We start from the raw sequence: 18,868 nt of genomic DNA, 5'->3' as shown, positions 1-18,868 counted from the left end.
CCTTTTCAGATATAAACGTTTATAAAGTTTTCATCATCAAACTGATTTAAGAAAACAAGCAGATTAAACTTCACAATAAAGGCTTTCAAACTATGTTTGATGAAAAACTTCTTCAGAAAGAGTCACTACTGATCTGAAAGACGCTAAATATAAAAATTCTCAAACAACAGATCATTTTATTAACATTTTATTATCTTTTTCTGTTTTATTTATTGAAAATAAAGTTTTTATGAAATGAAACTGAAACATTGAGCAGACCGGTGGATGATGACGCCTGGGGCCGAGTCACCCCCAGAACCGGGGCCTCCCGGCCGGGTGGAAACCCTCCCCGGACCGGGCCGGTCCCCCCTCGGACCCGGGCGGGAGGCTGAACACGGACCCGCCCGCCTCCACCGTGAAGATGAAGTAGAAGTTTGCCGCCATCATGGCGACGCTGGGCAGGAAGGACAGGCCGAACCCGAAGCCGCGGACGCTGCTGCCGTACGCCGCCGCCACCCAGTAGGACAACCTGGGGGAGAAAACAAACGCACCTGAAACAAACGCACCTGAAACCTGGAGGACGAAACTAACGCACCCTGAAACCTGCTGTCACCCAGTAGGACAACCTGGGGGACGAAACAAACGCACCCTGAAACCCGGAGGACGAAACAAACGCACCTGAAACAAACGCACCTGAAACCTGCAGCACGAAACAAACGCACCTGAAACCCGGAGGACGAAACAAACACACCCTGAAACAAACGCACCCTGAAACCTGCAGCACGAAACAAACGCACCTGAAACCCGGAGGACGAAACAAACACACCCTGAAACAAACGCACCCTGAAACCTGCAGCACGAAACAAACGCACCTGAAACAAACGCACCCTGAAACCTGCAGCACGAAACAAACGCACCTGAAACAAACGCACCTGAAACCTGCTGCCAACCTGCAGCACGAAAACAAGAAAGTTTCATCTCATCTTAAACACATTTTTGTCGTCACTAGTTCGACTTTAACGACATTCCTGACTCTAAACTCTAAGCTTTTATTGTGAAAAACCACTCCTTCCTTCTGTCGTCGTCGTCATGGAGACGTTTGCTCCTTCGTCGTCGTGGAGATGTTTGCCTCATCGTCGTCATGGAGATGTTTGCCTCATCGTCGTCATGGAGATGTTTGCCTCGTCGTCGTTGTCGTGGAGACGTTTGCTCCGTCGTTGTCGTGGAGACGTTTGCTCCGTCGTCGTCGTGGAGGCGTTTGCTCCGTCGTCGTCGTGGAGGCGTTTGCTCCGTCGTCGTCGTGGAGGCGTTTGCTCCGTCGTCGTCGTGGAGACGTTTGCTCCGTCGTCGTCGTGGAGGTGTTTGCTCCGTCGTTGTCGTGGAGACGTTTGCTCCGTCGTCGTCGTGGAGGCGTTTGCTCCGTCGTCGTCGTGGAGACGCTTGCTCCGTCGTCGTCGTGGAGACGTTTGCTCCGTCGTCGTCGTGGAGACGTTTGCTCCGTCGTCGTCGTGGAGACGTTTGCTCCGTCGTTGTCGTGGAGACACTGCCCCGAAACTTGTTAGTGCCACGGCTGCGGCAAGAGGCTCCTCCTCCACAGCTATGCCATAGCAATGGAGGAGGAGTGCAGGATAACAATAGTCCCTCTGGTGCAGCCGGAGGAACTATTGTTATCCTGCGCGTTTATTATTAATTTTCCGGACAGATTTCGGTTCGCTACTCCTCCTACAGATTTCGGAGGACCCAGGCGAATCATATATCAAAACGTGTGTCTTGATCGGGAATAGTGTGCTATGACTTTTGGTGTTGAAATTCCCATTTTTCCCAAAGTTATTCCCAAAAAACCGGCCAAAAAAACCCATTCAAAGCAGATGGGAAAAAGTAAAAAAAAAAAAGCCAAAATTCATGTCTTTTTTCTGAGTCACCTAACTTTCTCATACATGCACTTAGAAATTTCATTCAAACTTCAAAACGGAGGAGAACTTCTCTTCTCTCTCCAAACCCAAACAGTTTTTTCCTAAGATGTACACTTTTCCAGATATGAGCACTCAAGCGAGGACTGGAAATGACTTTTTTGTCAAATCTAGAGTGCGGGTGTCGGTTGCTAGAGTGGGAGAAACAGTGAAAAAAAAAATGAATTTTTATTTGTAACTCGAGCTCACGGCCAAACCGTAAAAGCTAGACAAATCATTTTTGGTCAGAATGTAGACATAGGTGTTGGGATTAATAAAATGTGACTTTGACAGGGGGGGGGTATGCACAAAATTTAAACAGGGGGGGATAAAGCGGCGCCAATACCTGCCTCGGTCCCCATTGACTGTAATGTAATCAAAAGTTTTCTTCAAAAAAATCTCACTCTGTCTTCGCACTGATCTTACTCACTCATTTTAAGGAATATCTGAATAAAATTAAGATTGTCAGAATCTGCCGGGTTCTGTGTCTCTCACAATGTTTTTGTTTTTCTGCTAGGAGCTACGGTTTTCTCACAAATCGGAGTGATTTGAGACCTTATCAGAAGCCAAAATCTGGGTTTTTCTCACAGCCAAACCGGAAGGTTCTGAAGTCGAGGTTCTTGTTGCCGGGGCAACCAGCAGTCAGCTGCTGACTCATTCAGCCAGAACTGGTCACATGATTCAAATCTGAACCCTGACCTTTGACCTTAGCCGACCCCCAGTCCTGCAGCCTCAGCTGGTAAATACCACCCCCCCACAAATGCAGCAATGTACACAGATGGGCAGCAGCCCACCGTGGCACTCTCGAAATTTCTGCGAGGAAATTTTCTAGTTTACTTTGTTGTTGTTGTTTTTCTATTTACGTTCTTTGTAAATTGATTTCTTGGGAAAAAGGGGGCAGATTAAATAAGATTCTTCTTCTTTCTGTTCCCTTTCATTCAGAATTTAGGAACGTTTGTGTTTGTATTCAATTGTTTGTTGTTTTATTTTATCAATGAATGAAATAAAGAATAAATAAATAAGAACTCACCGTCCGAAGGCGAACAGGACGGTCAGCAGCGGCAGCAGCTTCAGCTGCTCCTGTCTCAGGTACATCGCCATGACGACCAGCTGCAGGAAGTACAGGACGAACAGGGACGTGGAGTGATGGACGAACCGCCGATGGACCGTGACCTCACCAAGCTCCGCCCCCTTCAGGGCGTCCTCGAATAGAGGACGAACCGCCCCGAACCGGAGACGGCTAACGCCCAGAACCAGCCACCCTGGACAGGAGACGGTTGGGGGACAGGTAAGAGACAGGTAAGAGACAGGTGAGAGACAGGTGAGAGACAGGTGAGACAGGAGACGGCTAAGGCCCAGAACCAGCCACCCTGGACAGGAGACGGTTGGGGGACAGGTGAGAGACAGGTGAGAGACAGGTGAGATACAGGTGAGACAGGAGACGGCTAAGGCCCAGAACCAGCCACCCTGGACAGGAGACGGTTGGGGGACAGGTGAGAGACAGGTGAGAGACAGGTGAGAGACAGGTGAGACAGGAGACGGCTAAGGCCCAGAACCAGCCACCCTGGACAGGAGACGGTTGGGGGACAGGTGAGAGACAGGTGAGAGACAGGTGAGAGACAGGTGAGACAGGAGACTATAAAAACAAGGGCAACAAGTCTATCTATGGCAACAGCAGGGGAATATCGCTGCTTTCAGTTGCTGGCCAAGGTGCTGGCCAAGGTGCTGACCAAGGTGCTGGCCAAGGTGCTGGCCAAGGTGCTGGCCAAGGTGCTGGCCAAGGTGCTGCTGCAGAGGCTCATCAATAACATCACAGAGCAAGTGTTGCCTGAGTCAGTGTGGTTTTAGAAAGAACGGGAGCACGGTCGTCATGATATCTACAGCGCGGCAACTCCAGGAAAAGACGGGAATAACACCAAGACCTCTTCCTGGCTTTTATCAACCTCTCCAAGGCCTTTGACACAGTGAACAGGGAGCTCATGTGGATCAAGTTTGGCTGTCCAGCCAAGGACTCACCAAGGACGATGGGCGCGGCGGCGAACACGGAGCAGCGCAGCGCGTAGACCAGCCTGAGGGGGGCGCCGTCCATCGGGGGGGCGTCGAACGGCAGGAAGACAAACCCCCCCCACAACAGGAAGGGGAAGAGCAATGCTGAGGACATCAGGGACACGCCCACCTTCAGGGTGTCCCTGGAGCAGCAGCAGCCACCTGGGACAGGTGAGACACAGGTGAGAGAGGTGAGACACAGGTGAGACAGGTGAGACACAGGTGAGAGACAGGTGAGACACAGGTGAGAGACAGGTGAGACACAGGTGAGACACAGGTGAGACCCCGCCCACCTGAGCCAGGTGAAGCCCCGCCCACCTGAGACAGGTGAAGCCCCGCCCCCCCAGAAAGGAGGTACTTACATTTGCGGCGGGGCCCGTCCGGGCTCCACTCGTACCGGTAGCCCTGCTGGTAGCCATCTTGGTGGTAGCCATCTTGGTGGTAGCCATCTTGGTTGTAGTCCGGGCTGCTGTGGTCCAGGAAGGGGCTCTTCTCCGACTCCGTTTCCCAGAATGCCTCACTGTCCCTGCGGGGGGAGGGGGAGGGCAGGACGGTGACGGCGGGACTGAACACCTGAGCTGCTTTCTCCGGCAGGCGGTTCTCGTCCTCGTCCCCCTGCAGACTCAGGCCCCGCCCCTCGGCCGGAAGCCCCGCCCCCTCACCTGTGGCCCCGCCCCCTGACAGGCCCCGCCCCCCCTTCAGACCTCGTTCACTCTCCGTCCAGCTGGACGCCTCTCGGAGGGACGAGTCCGACCTCACGCTGCTCCGGTCCCCATTACCTGGCCGTCCCACTTCCTGTCCCACTTCCTGTCCACAGGTGTCTCCGGGCCACCTCAGGGTGCTGGGCTCCGGCAGGGCCGGCCCCCCCACCCCCCCCTCAGCCTGGCTGGTCTTCAGCCCCCCCCCGTCCTCCATGCTGGTTCCTGCTGGAAGCTGGACGTGTCCAGGCTGAAGGAACAGAGGACAACAGAGGACAACAGAGGACACAGAGACAACAGAGGACAAGAGAGGACAAGAGAGGACAACAGAGGACAACAGAGGACAACCGAGGACAACAGAGGACAACCGAGGACAACACAGGACAAGAGAGGACAAGAGAGGACAACAGAGGACAACCAGGTGAGACAAGGTGGAAACCAGAGACCCCACCGAGTAATAATCATATTCTCAATAATAATAATAATAACAATAATATCAATAATCATAATAACAGTATTCTCAATAATAATAATAATAATATAAATAAACATAAACATCCGTGACTGTACAGACCTCCCAGCATTCAAATCCCATCTCAAAACTCACCTTTACAGAACTGCTTTTAATGTGTGATTAATGTCCTGTCTCATGTTGTGTCCTTTTGTACTGTCCTGTGTAATTGTAATTTGTATTATGTGTTTTGTTTTAATGTAAAGCGTCTTTGAGTGCCCAGAAAAGCGCTATATAAATAAAATGTATTATTATTATTATTATTAATAATAATAACTTCAAAGAAACATCTCCTGGATGCACTGGGACGCATCTTCAGTGATGTATCCTAGGGTCATCGGGTGTTTCGGGTCTCGCAACATCAGACACCCTCTCCTAGGTGACCCAGCCGGGGGGGATCAGCTCCCGGCTTGCGTCCCAGCAGCAACCCACGGATCTGCCCTCTTTAGCCACAGCCACCTTGTGGCTTTCTCTGCAGCTTCACTTGCGGATTTAATGGCCCTCTTCTTTGCTGCTCCTGTAACGCCCAAGCGACCTAGGGCTTTGCAGAGCGAGCGTCCCGCGAAGCCTCGACAGCCGACTTCTATGGGCTCATAGAATATTCTCCAGCCCCTGCCCCTACACTCCTCCACCAACTCCTGGTATTTGGCTCGTTTCCTCTCATTGGCTTCCTCGATCCGCTCTTCCCAGGGCACTGTCTGCTCCAGCAAGATCAGGTGTTTTGAATCCTCAGAGGTGATGATCATGTCTGGCCGGAGAGATGTTGTAGCAATGTGCTGGGGGAACCTCAGCTGTTTCCCGAGGTGGACGTGCAGCTGCCAATCAGGGGCTGTATGTAGGAGTCCTGATGCTGTCTGTGGGCCTTTCACGGGTCTCTCTCCAGCTTTGACAAAGGGGATTGCCTTCTTTGGAGCATGGTGTTGTTTGCTGGTGCTGATAGCTGAGGCTATGCTCTCCGCAACTGCTTTGAGCACCTGATCGTGGCGCCATCGATAGCGCTCATCGGCCAGGGCCCTTGGACAGCTGCTGAGGAGGTGTTCTAGGGAGCCTCTTCCGGAGCAAGGGGGGCAGGAAGGTGTCTCGCTCATCCCCCACACATGGAGGTTTGCTGGACTTGGGAGAGCATCGTAGACTGCCTGCACGGAAGGAACCGAACCCGATGGAAGTCTGCCTGCATGATGTTTGACCAGGTGACTTTGCACTGTAACGTGCTCTCCCACCTTGTCCATAATCCCTGCTGCCGGAGTCCCACCGCCCTACTCATTCGCTTTTCCTCCACACCTGCTCGGACCTCTTCCTGGAGTAGATGGTGTCTCTCCTTGCCTCGGGCCTGGCTGACTTGGGACTTTGGGAAGTAGCCCAAGCCTGCTCTTCCTGTTGCCAAGACCCCAACCAGTGCCTTCTGCCTTAGGCGAGACTCTGCTACCTCCACTGCCTTCTCTGCCCTCCACTTCCTACCCGTCCTCACTTCAATCCCAGCTGATGCTACCTTGCAGTCCCTGGAATCCCTGTACTGTAGGGCTTCTCTGGTGCGTGCTACCTTAAATTCCTCAGTGAGCCCACTGAAAGGTAGCTGCAGGGTGTTACTAGACCCATGCAGGGCAGCGCCGTTGAGGCTGCGTGGAAGGCCTAGCCACTTCCGGAGAAAGCTGCTGATCTTCCTTTCAAGGGATTCCACAGTTGATACTGGGACTGCATAAACAAGGAGAGGCCACAGGACTCTTGGCAGGATGGAATGCTGGTAGATCCAGGCTTTAAATCTACCTGGCAGGCCGGACTTGTCCACCTTGGTGAGCCACGTTCCAAGGTCTTCGCCAGACTTCTGGATGGCAGCGTAGTCTCTTAGGCTAGAGTCAAAGAGTTTCCCCAAGCTCTTGACTGGTTACTCCGTGATGGTTGGGATTGCAGTTCCTGAGATTGAGAACCGGAACTTGTCAATCACCTTCCCTCTCTTCAGTACCATGGACCTTGACTTGGAGGGCTTGAAACTCATTCTAGCCCATGTGATGGGTCTGTCCAGTCCTTGCAAGATCCACCTACTCCCTTATACTGATGTAGTTGTGATGGTAAGATCATCCATGCAGGCTCTTATTGGGGGCTGACGAACACCTGATCTGGATAGAGGCCCTCTGCATTCCACCTCAGCTGCCTTGACCAACATGTTCATCGCCAATGCGAAAAGGGTAACAGAGATGGTACACCCTGTTATTATTCCTTTCCCAAGGCGGTGCCAGTCTGATGTTTCTGACCCTGAAGTGAACCTGAGCCTGAAATTGTGATAATAATCCAGGATCAGGTCTTTGATCTTGCTGGGAACATGGTGGAGGTGTAATGTGAGCTCAACTAGTTTGTGTGGGATGGACCCGTAGGCGTTAGTCAGGTCCAACCACAACACAGCTAGGTCGCCTCTGTTCTCACGGGCCTCTCTGATGAGTTGTGTAACTACACCAGTGTGCTCTAAGCAGCCGGGAGCTCCAGGAATACCACCCTTCTGCACTGAGGTGTCGATGTAGTTCTTGAGGAGAAACTCAGTCAGTCTTCTGGAGATGATGCTGAAGAACACCTTCCCTTCCACACTCAATAGTGATATTGTCCGAAACTGGTTGATGTTTTTCGAGTCCTCCTCCTTGGGAATCCAAACCCCCTTTGCACACCTCCACTGGTCGGCCACTTTCCCCCTTCGCCAGATTACCTTCAACATCTTCCACAGGTGCCGGAGGAGCTCTGAACAGCGCTTGTAGACGAGGTATGGTACACCACTTGGGCCTGGGGAAGATGCTGAGCGGGCTGCCTTGACAACCTCTTCAACTTCCTTTAGGCTAGGCTCCGTCAGCTTGAACTCTGCTGTTGGTAATGCAGGGCTGATGAGAGCTTTGTTGGGTCCCAGATCTTCTTCTCTCAGTGGGTCGCTCAAGGTGTTTTCGAGGAAGCGATTCACTTCCTCCCTTGAGCACTCGAGTCGGTCGCTGCGCTTGTCCCCAAGCAGTTGTTTTGTGAACCGAAAGGGGTTGGCAATGAAGGCCGCTTGCTTCCTCGCTCTCTCTCTTCCCCGCCTCCTGTGCCACTCTGCTCTGCCGAGGGTTGTCAGCTTCTTCCGCAGGATGTTGCGCAGTTCTGCCAATGGTTGCTTCTCCTCCTCAGCAGCGCTCTTGAACTGCTTCTTGAGGGTTCGGAGCTCCTGTCGCAGCTGATGGATCTTGGCGGCTCTGCGGTTCATGGTGTAGGCAGTGGGCTTGGTGTTGCCCTTCTCCATCCGGCCAAATCTTTCGGAGCCATAACTAACAATGATGGTGGTCATTGCTAGGAGTCTGCTGTCAGCATCCCCTTTGGCTGTGGCTCGAATGATGTTGGACACATCCTCGTCAAACTGCAGCCACTCACTCTGTCTGCTTGCTGGGGGCCACTTAATCCGCTGCTGTGGAACTACTCTGCTTGGCTTGGGAGACTGTGGTACGTGGAGGGACTGGGAACTGTGGGGTGTCTCCTGTCCGGGCTCCTCCTGCGTCTCACCAGGTCCAGGACCTGTGCGTTGCACCTCGCTCTCCCGCGCCAAACATTTCATCCTGGCCTGATGGATTTTCAGGCCACGTTGGTTCTTGCACAGCTTGCCGCAGATGCATGTTATATATAATAATATATAATAATAATAATATAATAATAATATTCTCAATAACAATAATAATAATAATAATAATCACAATAATATCAATAAGAAGAACAATAACAATATTATTGAGCTTAATTTCGAATATGCAAATTGAAAAAGAACAATATTAAAAAGTTAAAAAATAGAGTACAAATATATATATATATATATATATATATACACACATACATACATACATACATACACACACATACACATACATACGTGTCTGTAAACAAAAGACGAGGCAGACCTCACAGATCCACCAGCATATTCAAAAGGGAGTAGGATTGAAGTAAATACTTATCAGGTCTTACCCCTAAATCTTATATTCATTTTTCCAAATAGCAAGAGAATCAATGAGCTTGCTTATAGAACACAAAAAAACATAATATAAGTCTATATATCAACATGAATATACATCCATTTATCAACATATCTACATATAACTATATTTCCATATATATTAACAGATATATACCCATACTACATAAATACTGTATGTATAATATATAACTATATGTCCATATACATACATACATACATACACATATATATATATAACATGTTTCCATAATATTAATCTATATATCTACACATATTAAATAAATCTCTATATATCTACATTTTTATTAGCCACTGTATTTTGAGAAAAAAGTTTCTTTATGTCTTTTTTTAAATTGTGATATGTTTTGACTTTGTTTTAGATCTATGCTCAGGCTGTTCCAAAGTTTTACACCATAGGTAAATACATACAGAAGCTCTTCAGTGTTGTGCGTCTATTGATAACTTTGAAATTAAGTTGGCCCCTGAGGTTATAACCTCCATCCCTTTCAAAGAATATCCCCTGTATATGTCCTGGTAATAAATTATTCTTGGCTCTAAACATTAGTTTTGCTGTATTGTAATTGACTAGATCTAGAAATTTTAGTAATTTAGATTGTAAAAATAATGTATTTGTGTGGTCCCGGTAACCTGCATTGTATATTATTCTCACAGCTCTTTTCTGTAATATGCTTCTGTATGTGTTCCCCCAAACCTCCCAACAGTCATTTAAATAGGGTAGCATCAATGAGTTATAGAGGATGAGTAGTGATTTATAGTTCAAGAAATGTTTTGCCTTTGCTAATAATGAAATACTTTTTGACAGTTTGTATTGAACATGTTAAATGTGAGGCTTCCAGCTATTTTTTTCTTCTATGATCACACCCAGGAATTTTTTATCTTTTTTATTAATAACAATAATATTAATAATAATATTCTCAATAATAATAATAACCCTAATCAGAATTAAATAATTCAGAATTCAACCATTCTCCTCCGGGTTTACATGGAAATAGTAATTCTGAATTGAGGTTTTCATGGAAACCACGTTTGATGGTCTTTCTCCAATTCCTCTACAGGTCTGGGTTCAGGTCTATATTCTCAATAATAATAATAATAATAATAATAATAATAATAATAATAACAATAACAATAATAATAATAATAATTATTATTATTATAATCTCCTCTGACATGTTTGACAGCTGATCGACCACGTGACCACGGGTCGGCGACATCAAAGAGTTCCGCAACAATCACGTTTAATGAGCCACAATGACGTCATTGCGCTTCACACTGGCTGGTAGCCTCAGCAGCTAACATGCTAACAGATTAAAGTCATGAAAACACTGACCCAGTTCGGTTCCTGGTCCTGGTCCTGGTCCTAGTCCTGATCCTGGTCCTGGTCCTGGTCCTGGTCCTGGTCCTGGTCCCGGTTCTGGTCCTGGTCCTGGTCCTAGTCCCGGTTCTGGTCCCGGTCCTGATCCTAGTCCCGGTTCTGGTTCCGGTTCTGTACCAGTCCCGTTCCTCTTCCTAGTGAAACTTTGCGGAAGTGTCCGCTCAGGTGCGGCTCAGGTGAGTTAAAGCGGAAGTTGCTCTTAAAGGGGAAGTCCCCATAGACATATAATTAATATCATACATGTCATATATACATACATATACATATGTATATATGTCTATGGAAGTCACTGGGTAAAAGTTTTATTTGTATTTTATATATTTTTTAATTTAATTATTTAGTTTAGTTTACTTGAATTTAGTAAATTTTGAGCTGAGTTTACTTTAGTTTGTTGGTTCAGTTGAGTTCTGTTTATTTTATTTTAAATCTGTTTAGTTCCGTTCATTTTAGTCTATTTTATTTTTATACAGTTTAGTTCTGTTTATTATTATTATTATTTTTATTATTATTATTATTATTATTTATTTATTTTATTTCAATTTAGTGTATTTTACTTTAGTTTAATTCAGTTTATTTCAATTTTCAGGCGAGAGGCTGAGGTTACACCGTGGACAGGTCCATCGCAATTAAAATTCAGTTGAGTTCTGTTTATTTTATTTTAATTCAGTTTATTTTAATTTATTTTAATTCAGTTGAGTTCAGTTTATTTTATTTTAATTCAGTTTATTTTATTTTATTGTAATTCAGTTGAGTTCTGTTTATTTTATTTTAATTCAGTTTATTTTAATTTATTTTAATTCAGTTGAGTTCAGTTTATTTTATTTTAATTCAGTTTATTTTATTTTATTGTAATTCAGTTGAGTTCTGTTTAATTTATTTTAATTCAGTTGAGTTTATTTTATTTTAATTCAGTTGAGTTCAGTTTATTTTATTTTAATTCCGTTCATTTTATTTTATTTTAATTCCGTGTATTTGATTCTATTTTAGACATTCTGCTGCAGTTCCTTCTCCGTCCACCAGAGGGAGACTGAGATCCGCGGCTCCTCTGTTTGTTCCGCTGTTTCTGGTCGTCATGGTAACGGATCCAGTCGGTACCGAGACACAAGTTCTGGCTCCGAGAATCTGATCAAACCGGGACTTTTCTTCAGTCCCGGAGGTTTCCGGTCCAAGAATCGATCATTGATCAGCGGCAGAAGAGTGACTCGGTTCTGTATTTACTACTACACTGTACTACAGTACTATTGTACAGTACTGTAGTACTGTATAGTAGTACTACAGTACTACAGCCTTGTAGTAGACTAGCCACAGCGGGGATCCTAGTTCTGATCAAGTTCTGATCAAGTTCTGATCACTTCTCACTACTATTATCGATCTCTTTGTGTTAACTGCGCGGGGTCCGCTCGTTTTCTCCGCGGCGCCGCCCGCGCGGGTCCCGGGTGGGCGGGGCCAGCGCGGGAGTTCCACGTCACACAGGAGCTGTTGTCACCTCCAGGGGGCGGGGCCTAGCGGAGCCACGCGCCCGGCGTCGCCCACGTGACTCCGTCCCGGCCGCTCATTGGTCCCGCGGGTCACGTGACGCAGTGACAGGGTTTTTTTTTTCTTTATTGAAAAATATCTTTATATACAAAGAACGAGGTATCAAACTTTATCAAAATGCTTCAAGGAACAGAAAACAGAAGGAAAAGAAAAGAATTCAAATGAAAAGGAAAATAAGAAACGGTCTAAAGCTTATCCAATAAATTATATTCAACAATTATGTTCAAAAGTTGTGTTGCATTTCTTTTTGTCATGAGTTTAAAGGCTTTAGAAAAGTGAAGGAATTCGTTATGGAAAACACAAGATCGAGGTTTCACTTTCATAAACTTGGATTTGTGGAATTTACCCAGAATTATAATCAGAAAGTTATCATTGGTTATTGTTGTCCATTGAAAGTCCAAAAATATGGGTGAAAACAGTCATGTTTATCCTGCCAAAGGGTTTTAAAATATATGCTTTAAAAAAATAAATGTTTCACATTCATCACAAAATACACATTAGTTATTAGTTTCAACACCAAATCATTGGATGTGTTTACATCATTTAAGGTTTTAAAATGGAGTGTTAATTGGAAATGTTAAGTATTTTGTTTGTAACATGGTGATATTTATGTTTGGGGTAAAACTGTAAGATTGAATTTCTGTAGGAAACCAAGGGGGATGAAATTAAACGTATTTCTAATTGATTTGTTTGGAATTTTCACCTCGTTAAAGTCGCAGTCACAAACCTAAAGTTGTGGAAAATGAGGGTTGATAAGAGTAGGATTAGTTAAAACACCTTTTATCAAATTCAAGACAGATTTGGGGCTTTGGTGATAGATTTAAATGTTTTACCGTCATATTTAAGGCAAAAGTTCTCATATGATCATAATTCACCAACGCTTCAACTAAATGAAGGACGGACCAAATATCTGTTTCCATCCGGTTGTTTTTGTACAACGACTTGTTCTTGTTCATGTTTGAGACGACGACAGTAAGAACTAATATTAAAAAGAGATGGACATCAATTAAGAACTAAAATTAAAAAAGATGGACATCAATTAAGAACTAATATTAAAAAGAGATGGACATCAATTAAGAACTAATATTAAAAAGAGATGGACATCAATTAAGAACTAATATTAAAAAGAGATGGACATCAACTAAGGCAAGAGAAATATGGAATATTTGTGACAACGACCTAAAAATGTGCAGTTCAATCTACAAGTTCAAGAAAATGTTTTAGGAAAATATTGTAAATAAATATAAAACACTATAACTATAAAGTATATCATCAAAAACATTCTAGAATGTGAAACGTCAATTTTATATTTTGTCTTATTTATTATTTGTATTCTTTATGCATTGTTTGTTTTTCATGGATTAATGCTAATGTTTCAGATTTAAGTTGATAAAAGATAAAAGGAGAAGCTTTGGCTGCAGCTTTACGGAAAAACAATCTTTATTTTACTTTTTCATTTTGTTTTGTAAAATAACTTGTACAAGACTTAAGACTGAAATAAAGACTATTTTATTCTATTCTATTCTATTCTATTCTATTCTATTCCATTCTATTCTATTCTATTCTATTCTATTCTATTCTATTCTATTCTGTTCTTGACTGGGATTTATCGATTGTTCCATATTGGACTATTGTTGGGAGTAAAATTATGATTATACGAAATATAAAGTTGATAAAGTTTGATGTCTTAAATAATTCAGTACAACAAATATTTAAAATCTTGCATGATTCAAAAAGCTCAGCATCTTCAGAAGTTTCTTTGTTCCTAATTCCTGACTGATCACTTTTTTATTTTTCATTTTATTTTATTGTTCATTCCTTTTCTTTCTTTTTCACTCTGTATCTTCTTTGTTTTGTTTTACTCTTTGGTCGCTCAGTTTCTATGATGCAAATGTTCTTCTGGAATCTTTAATGTGCCTTGTTTTTCTGTAAAATCAATGAGAGAAAAAAAGTGTGATGCTTGTTGTTTGTATATAAAGATATTTATCAATAAAAAAAAACTGCAAAAAAAGAGTGACACGTTGTCATAGAGACTAACTCCGCCCGCGGCCGCTGCGTCATCGGAAACGAGCGCTCCCCGGGGGGGCGGGGCCTGAGGCCGGAGCCGGCCTCTGATTGGCTGAGCGGCCGCGGCAGCGGGCTGAGCGCTGATTGGCCCGCGGGTCGGAGATGCGGCGTCAGTCAGCGGGTAAGCCCCGCCCCCCCCAGCTAAGCCCCGCCCCCCGCCGGGCTGAGACTGCGGACTAGAACCAGAACCAGAACCCGGACTTTAGTTCTGCCGGAGCTGCGGTTATTGATCAGTGATCAGAAGTGATCGGGGATCGATCCCGCGATGTCGCGGCTGCTGGAGAGCCGCAGAGGAGACCGGATGAAGGAGATCAGCCTGAAGGTGAGAATAAAGAAATAAACTCTTTTCTCATCGATCCGGGCAGAACTGCGGCTGCGGGTTCGGGTCCGGACTGATCGATCAGGGGGACCTGATTGGTGATCGATCCGGGGTTTGTGCTCACACTGGGACCGCTCGGACCCGCGGCTGGCTCGGTTCCGCTTTGATCCACATCTGGAAAAAAAACCCCGGACCTGATCCGGATCGAACCCGAGCCGGAACCGGAGCTGCGGGTCGGGGTTCGATCCGCGATCAGGTTCCGATCAGGGTCCGATCAGGTTCCGATCAGGGAAAAACGGAACAAAGTTGCGGTTCGGGAGCGGAAACACTTCCGAACGGGGGCGCGCCGCGCGCGTGCGTGGGGGCGCGTGTGCGGGTTCGGGGTCGGGTCCGAGGTTCGGGGGGTCCCCGGGTCCGGGTCGGGTACCCGGGTCCGGGTCTGGGCCGGGTCTGGTCCGGTTCGGGGGGGTCCGCGTGGCGCTTTGTCCTGCAGAGGAAGCGAGGGGGGAGGGGAGCGCGCTGCGCGTGTCCGCGTGTCTGGAAGACGGAGCGGAGACGGAGGTTTGACCCCTGACCCCCCGGACCGGGACCAGGACCAGGACCAGGTCCAGACCCGGACCAGGACCAGGTCCAGACCCGGACCTGGCCCGGATCAGGAACCAGAACCCAGAATAAACGGGTCTCTGCAGGACCTTCTCCTCCCGGTTTTGTGTCAGATGGTCCAGACATGGTCCATGGTACCGGGTCTGGACTTGGATCTGGACCCGGACCAGGACCAGGACCAGGTCTGGACCTGAACGTGGTCCATGGTACCGGGTCTGGACTTGGATCTGGACCCGGACCAGGACCAGGACCAGGTCTGGACCTGAACGTGGTCCATGGTACCGGGTCTGGACCTAAATGGACTTGTTTATTTTTTAGTTTAGTTTAAGTTTATTTAGACCAGGGGTGCTCACACTTTTTCAGCATAAGAGCTACTTATAAAATGATCAAGTCAAAATGATCTACCACCTACTACAAAAAATGCAAAACATATATTTATTTATAAATATATTGAGGATTCTTTATATCGCATGAGCCAATATTGCACAACACAACACAATTAACTATGTTCACTGAAAAAACTAAGGATCTTACCAAGAAATGTTCTTATTTCTAACCTAAAAATGCCATTACACCTGATAACACACATAACTTAAAAGGTTAGGTGTTTTTCCCACGTGTTAAAAATTAACTTTCATTTGTGTCAAGCACATTTGAAGTTGTAGTTAAGTTTTAAGTTAGTGTTTTGGCAGTGTTCAAAATAAAATGATGAGCCCTGCTGTATTGGAGCACATTAGACACCAGTGCTGCTTGTTTTATCCATGAATGACTACGGACCTAAAATTGAAAACTACCCAGTTAGCTTTATTACGTTTTTATTTTTCTGACATTTTCTGCCTTTTCTTTTAGTTAAAACTGTAGCGGGAACAGAGGTTTATATACCGGGTAAAGGCTGATTTATGGTTCCGCGTTAGAACAACGCAGAATGGTGCGCGTCGCTGCGTACCCTACGCCGTACCCTACGCCGTAGCCTACGGCGTAGAGCCTGCACGGCAGCGCAGCACCGCCAGCCGGACCGGCGCTCTCCACCCTCGCCGGAGAGCACCGTAGACTCTGCGTCGATTTAACGCGGAACAATAATTTTGGCTTTAGAGGGGGAACATTAGGAGAACGGACCAGAAGAATATAGCGTGGATTAAAAATAAAAGTTAAGCACTGAACTACATGTGTCTCCCGCCTGGGCCGTTGCAGACTGCCTGAGCACGATGTTACTAAACAAACATATCCGCACCCTCTTTCTTCCCCCTTTAACGTGCGCAGCGCATGGATGTACGGCGCAGCGTCAGCGCGTTGTGTCGCATTAAATGTAGTCCGGGCGTAATACGAGGATTTGAGCTGGTGAAATTAAACGAAAAAAAAAAGAAATTAAATGATTCCTCGAGGCAGAGAAAATTCCTCGATCATTTTTTGTAATCGAATTACTTGAATTATTCGAGGAATCGTTTCAGCCCTAGAAAAAACCAAAGGCTGAAAACTGGCCGTAACTCGGCTTGCTAGTTAGTTAGCACTTAGCGCAGTTGTTTTCTCATGCGCAGCGACCTATGACCTCAGACAAAATTCAGATGTCATCTGATTGGCTGCCCTGTATATCAATCAAAAGACCGGATGGATGATAGGTTGACGTCAATTTTTTTAATGTCACGCGATCTACCAATAATACCTTTTCGATCGACTGGTAGATCATGATCGACGTATTGAGCACCCCTGATTTAGACGATGTATATTAATGAACTTACATTAATCAGTGTAAATTAGCGATAGCACCTTTCAGAAATAGAAATCAGAAATAGAAATCAGAATCAGAATCAGAAAAGGGTTTATGGCCAAGTTTGTTAAACGCACAAGGAATTTGTTGTGGTGATTGGTGCATTACAATACAATTCCATTCCGGGTTTCACAACAACGATGCTAAAGCTGTTGCCCGTCCACATCAACAGAACCAGAACTTCAGCTCCGGCAGAATTTACCAGAATTTACCAGAACTTCAGAATTTACCAGGTTTTTATGTTAAAAACGTCTTTTCCACGTTTACGTTTCTAGAGGTTTAGAGGCCGTTGTTGTTGTTGTTGTTGTTGTTGTTGTTCCATCGTTGTTGTTGTTGCCTTCGTCTCCTCTTCTGTGTGTGAAACATATTTTCCAGTAGATTGATTGACAGGCGGCTCAGCCAACGGCTGGCCGCCGTCTCCTCCGTAACCGTCGCGCTACCAACTCCCTAATCATCTAAACGCGGCGGCCATGTTGGACTCTCCGTCCAGTCGCCGCGGCAACGGTTCAACTTGACTTTGATTGACATGTGGTGGGCGTGTCCCTGTCAGCTACTCGAGCTGGTGGGCAGGTGAAGCTCTGCAGTGATGTCACAGGACTGCAGTGCATGCTGGGAGGTCCCAGGACTGCAGTGCATGCTGGGAGGTCACGTGACTGCAGTGCATGCTGGGAGGTCCCACGACTGCAGTGCATGCTGGGAGGTCAGAGCTGGTTCTGAGGAGGTGGACGTTGTTCCGACGCCTCCACAGCTGAAGCATCCGTGCTGTTGCCACGGTTACCATGGTTACCTGCAGGTCCATCTGAGCACCAGCCCACACACTGTTACGCACACACTTATACACACACACACTGTTATACACACACACACACACACACACACACACACACACACACACACACACACACACACACACACACACACACACACACACACACACACACACACACACACACACACTGTTATACACACACACACACACACACACACACACACACACACACACACACACACACACACACACACACACACTGTTATACACACACACACATAAACACACACATAATACACACACACACACACTGTCCTCAAATATTGACTTCTCTTTTGTTATCAGTCGTCAATAATCTGAAATCTTCATTTACAAACAGACTTTAATTAAAATCACCTGGAAGCAGCTCAGGTTTCTGCAGGTGAGACTCATACCCTTTTCCACCAAGCTGGTTCTGGTTCTGGTTCTGGTTCCAGGGCTGGTTCTGGTTCCAGGGCTGGTTCTGGTTCCAGGGCTGGTTCTGGTTCTGGTTCCAGGGCTGGTTCTGGTTCCAGGGCTGGTTCTGGTTCCAGGGCTGGTTCTGGTTCTGGTTCTGGTTCCAGGGCTGGTTCTGGTTTCAGGGCTGGTTCTGGGCTAGAGCCAGACTTAGCACCAGTTCTTTGGTTTTACACAGCCTAAGCACCGGCTCCTGGCTCTCAAAACGGGTGCTACGCCAGCCCCTTTGGTTGCTGGGCCAGCTCAAAGAACCAGTTCAGTCGGGGGCTGGGGACGGGGCTGGGGGGGTGTTACTGAGCAACCAAAGCAGAATAAACACGGAAGAGCCGTTTTTAAACAACGGAGCGTTGAAGACGGCGGTTAAGTTAGCAGACTCTTTTATTATTACATCCATTAATTTAATAATGGATGTAAAACAGAAGCAGCAGTGGTCTACGGTACAATCCATAAACAGTAACGTCGGCGGGCTCCGTGCCCGCCTATGGAGCGGCAGCCTCACGTCCCAGCCCGCAGGGAAGCGTTCCAGCCCTGGGACGCTTGGACGTGAGGCTGCCGCTCCATCGGCGGGCTCCGTGCAGCCTCGCGTCCGAGCCCGCTCCCAGCCCGTCCCCGCGGGCCAGGAATTTTTATTAAATAAATGGATGTCATAATAAAAGAGTCTGCTAACTTAACCGCCGTCTTCAACGCTCGATCCATTTATTTAATAAACATTCCCAGCCCGCGGTTCTGGTTCCGCGTTACACCAACGCATAGCCTACGGCG

General features: G+C 46.4%; 2 protein-coding genes and 1 pseudogene across 2 annotated transcripts in view; 1 reads left to right on the top strand and 2 right to left on the bottom strand.

Moving 5' to 3' along the window:
- LOC133440553 (transmembrane protein 79-like) lies at positions 1-10,717 on the bottom strand. Its single transcript, XM_061717862.1, has 5 exons — positions 10,508-10,717; positions 4,337-4,922; positions 3,945-4,136; positions 2,959-3,190; positions 1-508 (listed from the first exon to the last, which is right to left on the bottom strand). Exons 2-5 carry the CDS (start codon positions 4,887-4,889, stop codon positions 286-288), a joined length of 1,200 nt encoding a protein of 399 aa, XP_061573846.1. The 5' UTR covers positions 4,890-4,922; positions 10,508-10,717; the 3' UTR covers positions 1-285.
- LOC133440536 (uncharacterized) lies at positions 5,197-8,760 on the bottom strand (annotated as a pseudogene).
- Positions 10,718-14,307: 3,590 nt separating the features above from the next.
- arhgef2 (rho/rac guanine nucleotide exchange factor (GEF) 2) overlaps positions 14,308-18,868 on the top strand; it is a 48,890-nt gene continuing 44,329 nt past the window's right edge. The window contains exon 1 of the mRNA XM_061717825.1: positions 14,308-14,477. Within this exon, the coding sequence (XP_061573809.1) occupies positions 14,421-14,477 (57 nt within the window). The 5' untranslated portion in view covers positions 14,308-14,420. The remainder of the gene's footprint in view (positions 14,478-18,868) is intronic.

Source organism: Cololabis saira, chromosome 3 (genome assembly GCF_033807715.1).
Source record: "Cololabis saira isolate AMF1-May2022 chromosome 3, fColSai1.1, whole genome shotgun sequence".
NCBI classification, from domain to species: domain Eukaryota; kingdom Metazoa; phylum Chordata; class Actinopteri; order Beloniformes; family Belonidae; genus Cololabis; species Cololabis saira.
This window is presented reverse-complemented; position numbering and strand designations above follow the sequence as displayed.

Coding starts and splice junctions, on each gene's coding strand:
- LOC133440553 (XM_061717862.1), bottom strand. CDS start 4,889: ATGGAGGACGGGGGGGGGCTGAAGACCAGCCAGGCTGAGGGGGGGGTG. Junction 3,191..3,944: donor CGCCGCGCCCATCGTCCTTG/GTGAGTCCTTGG, acceptor TCTCCTGTCCAG/GGTGGCTGGTTCTGGGCGTT. Junction 509..2,958: donor GTCCTGTTCGCCTTCGGACG/GTGAGTTCTTAT, acceptor TTTCTCCCCCAG/GTTGTCCTACTGGGTGGCGG.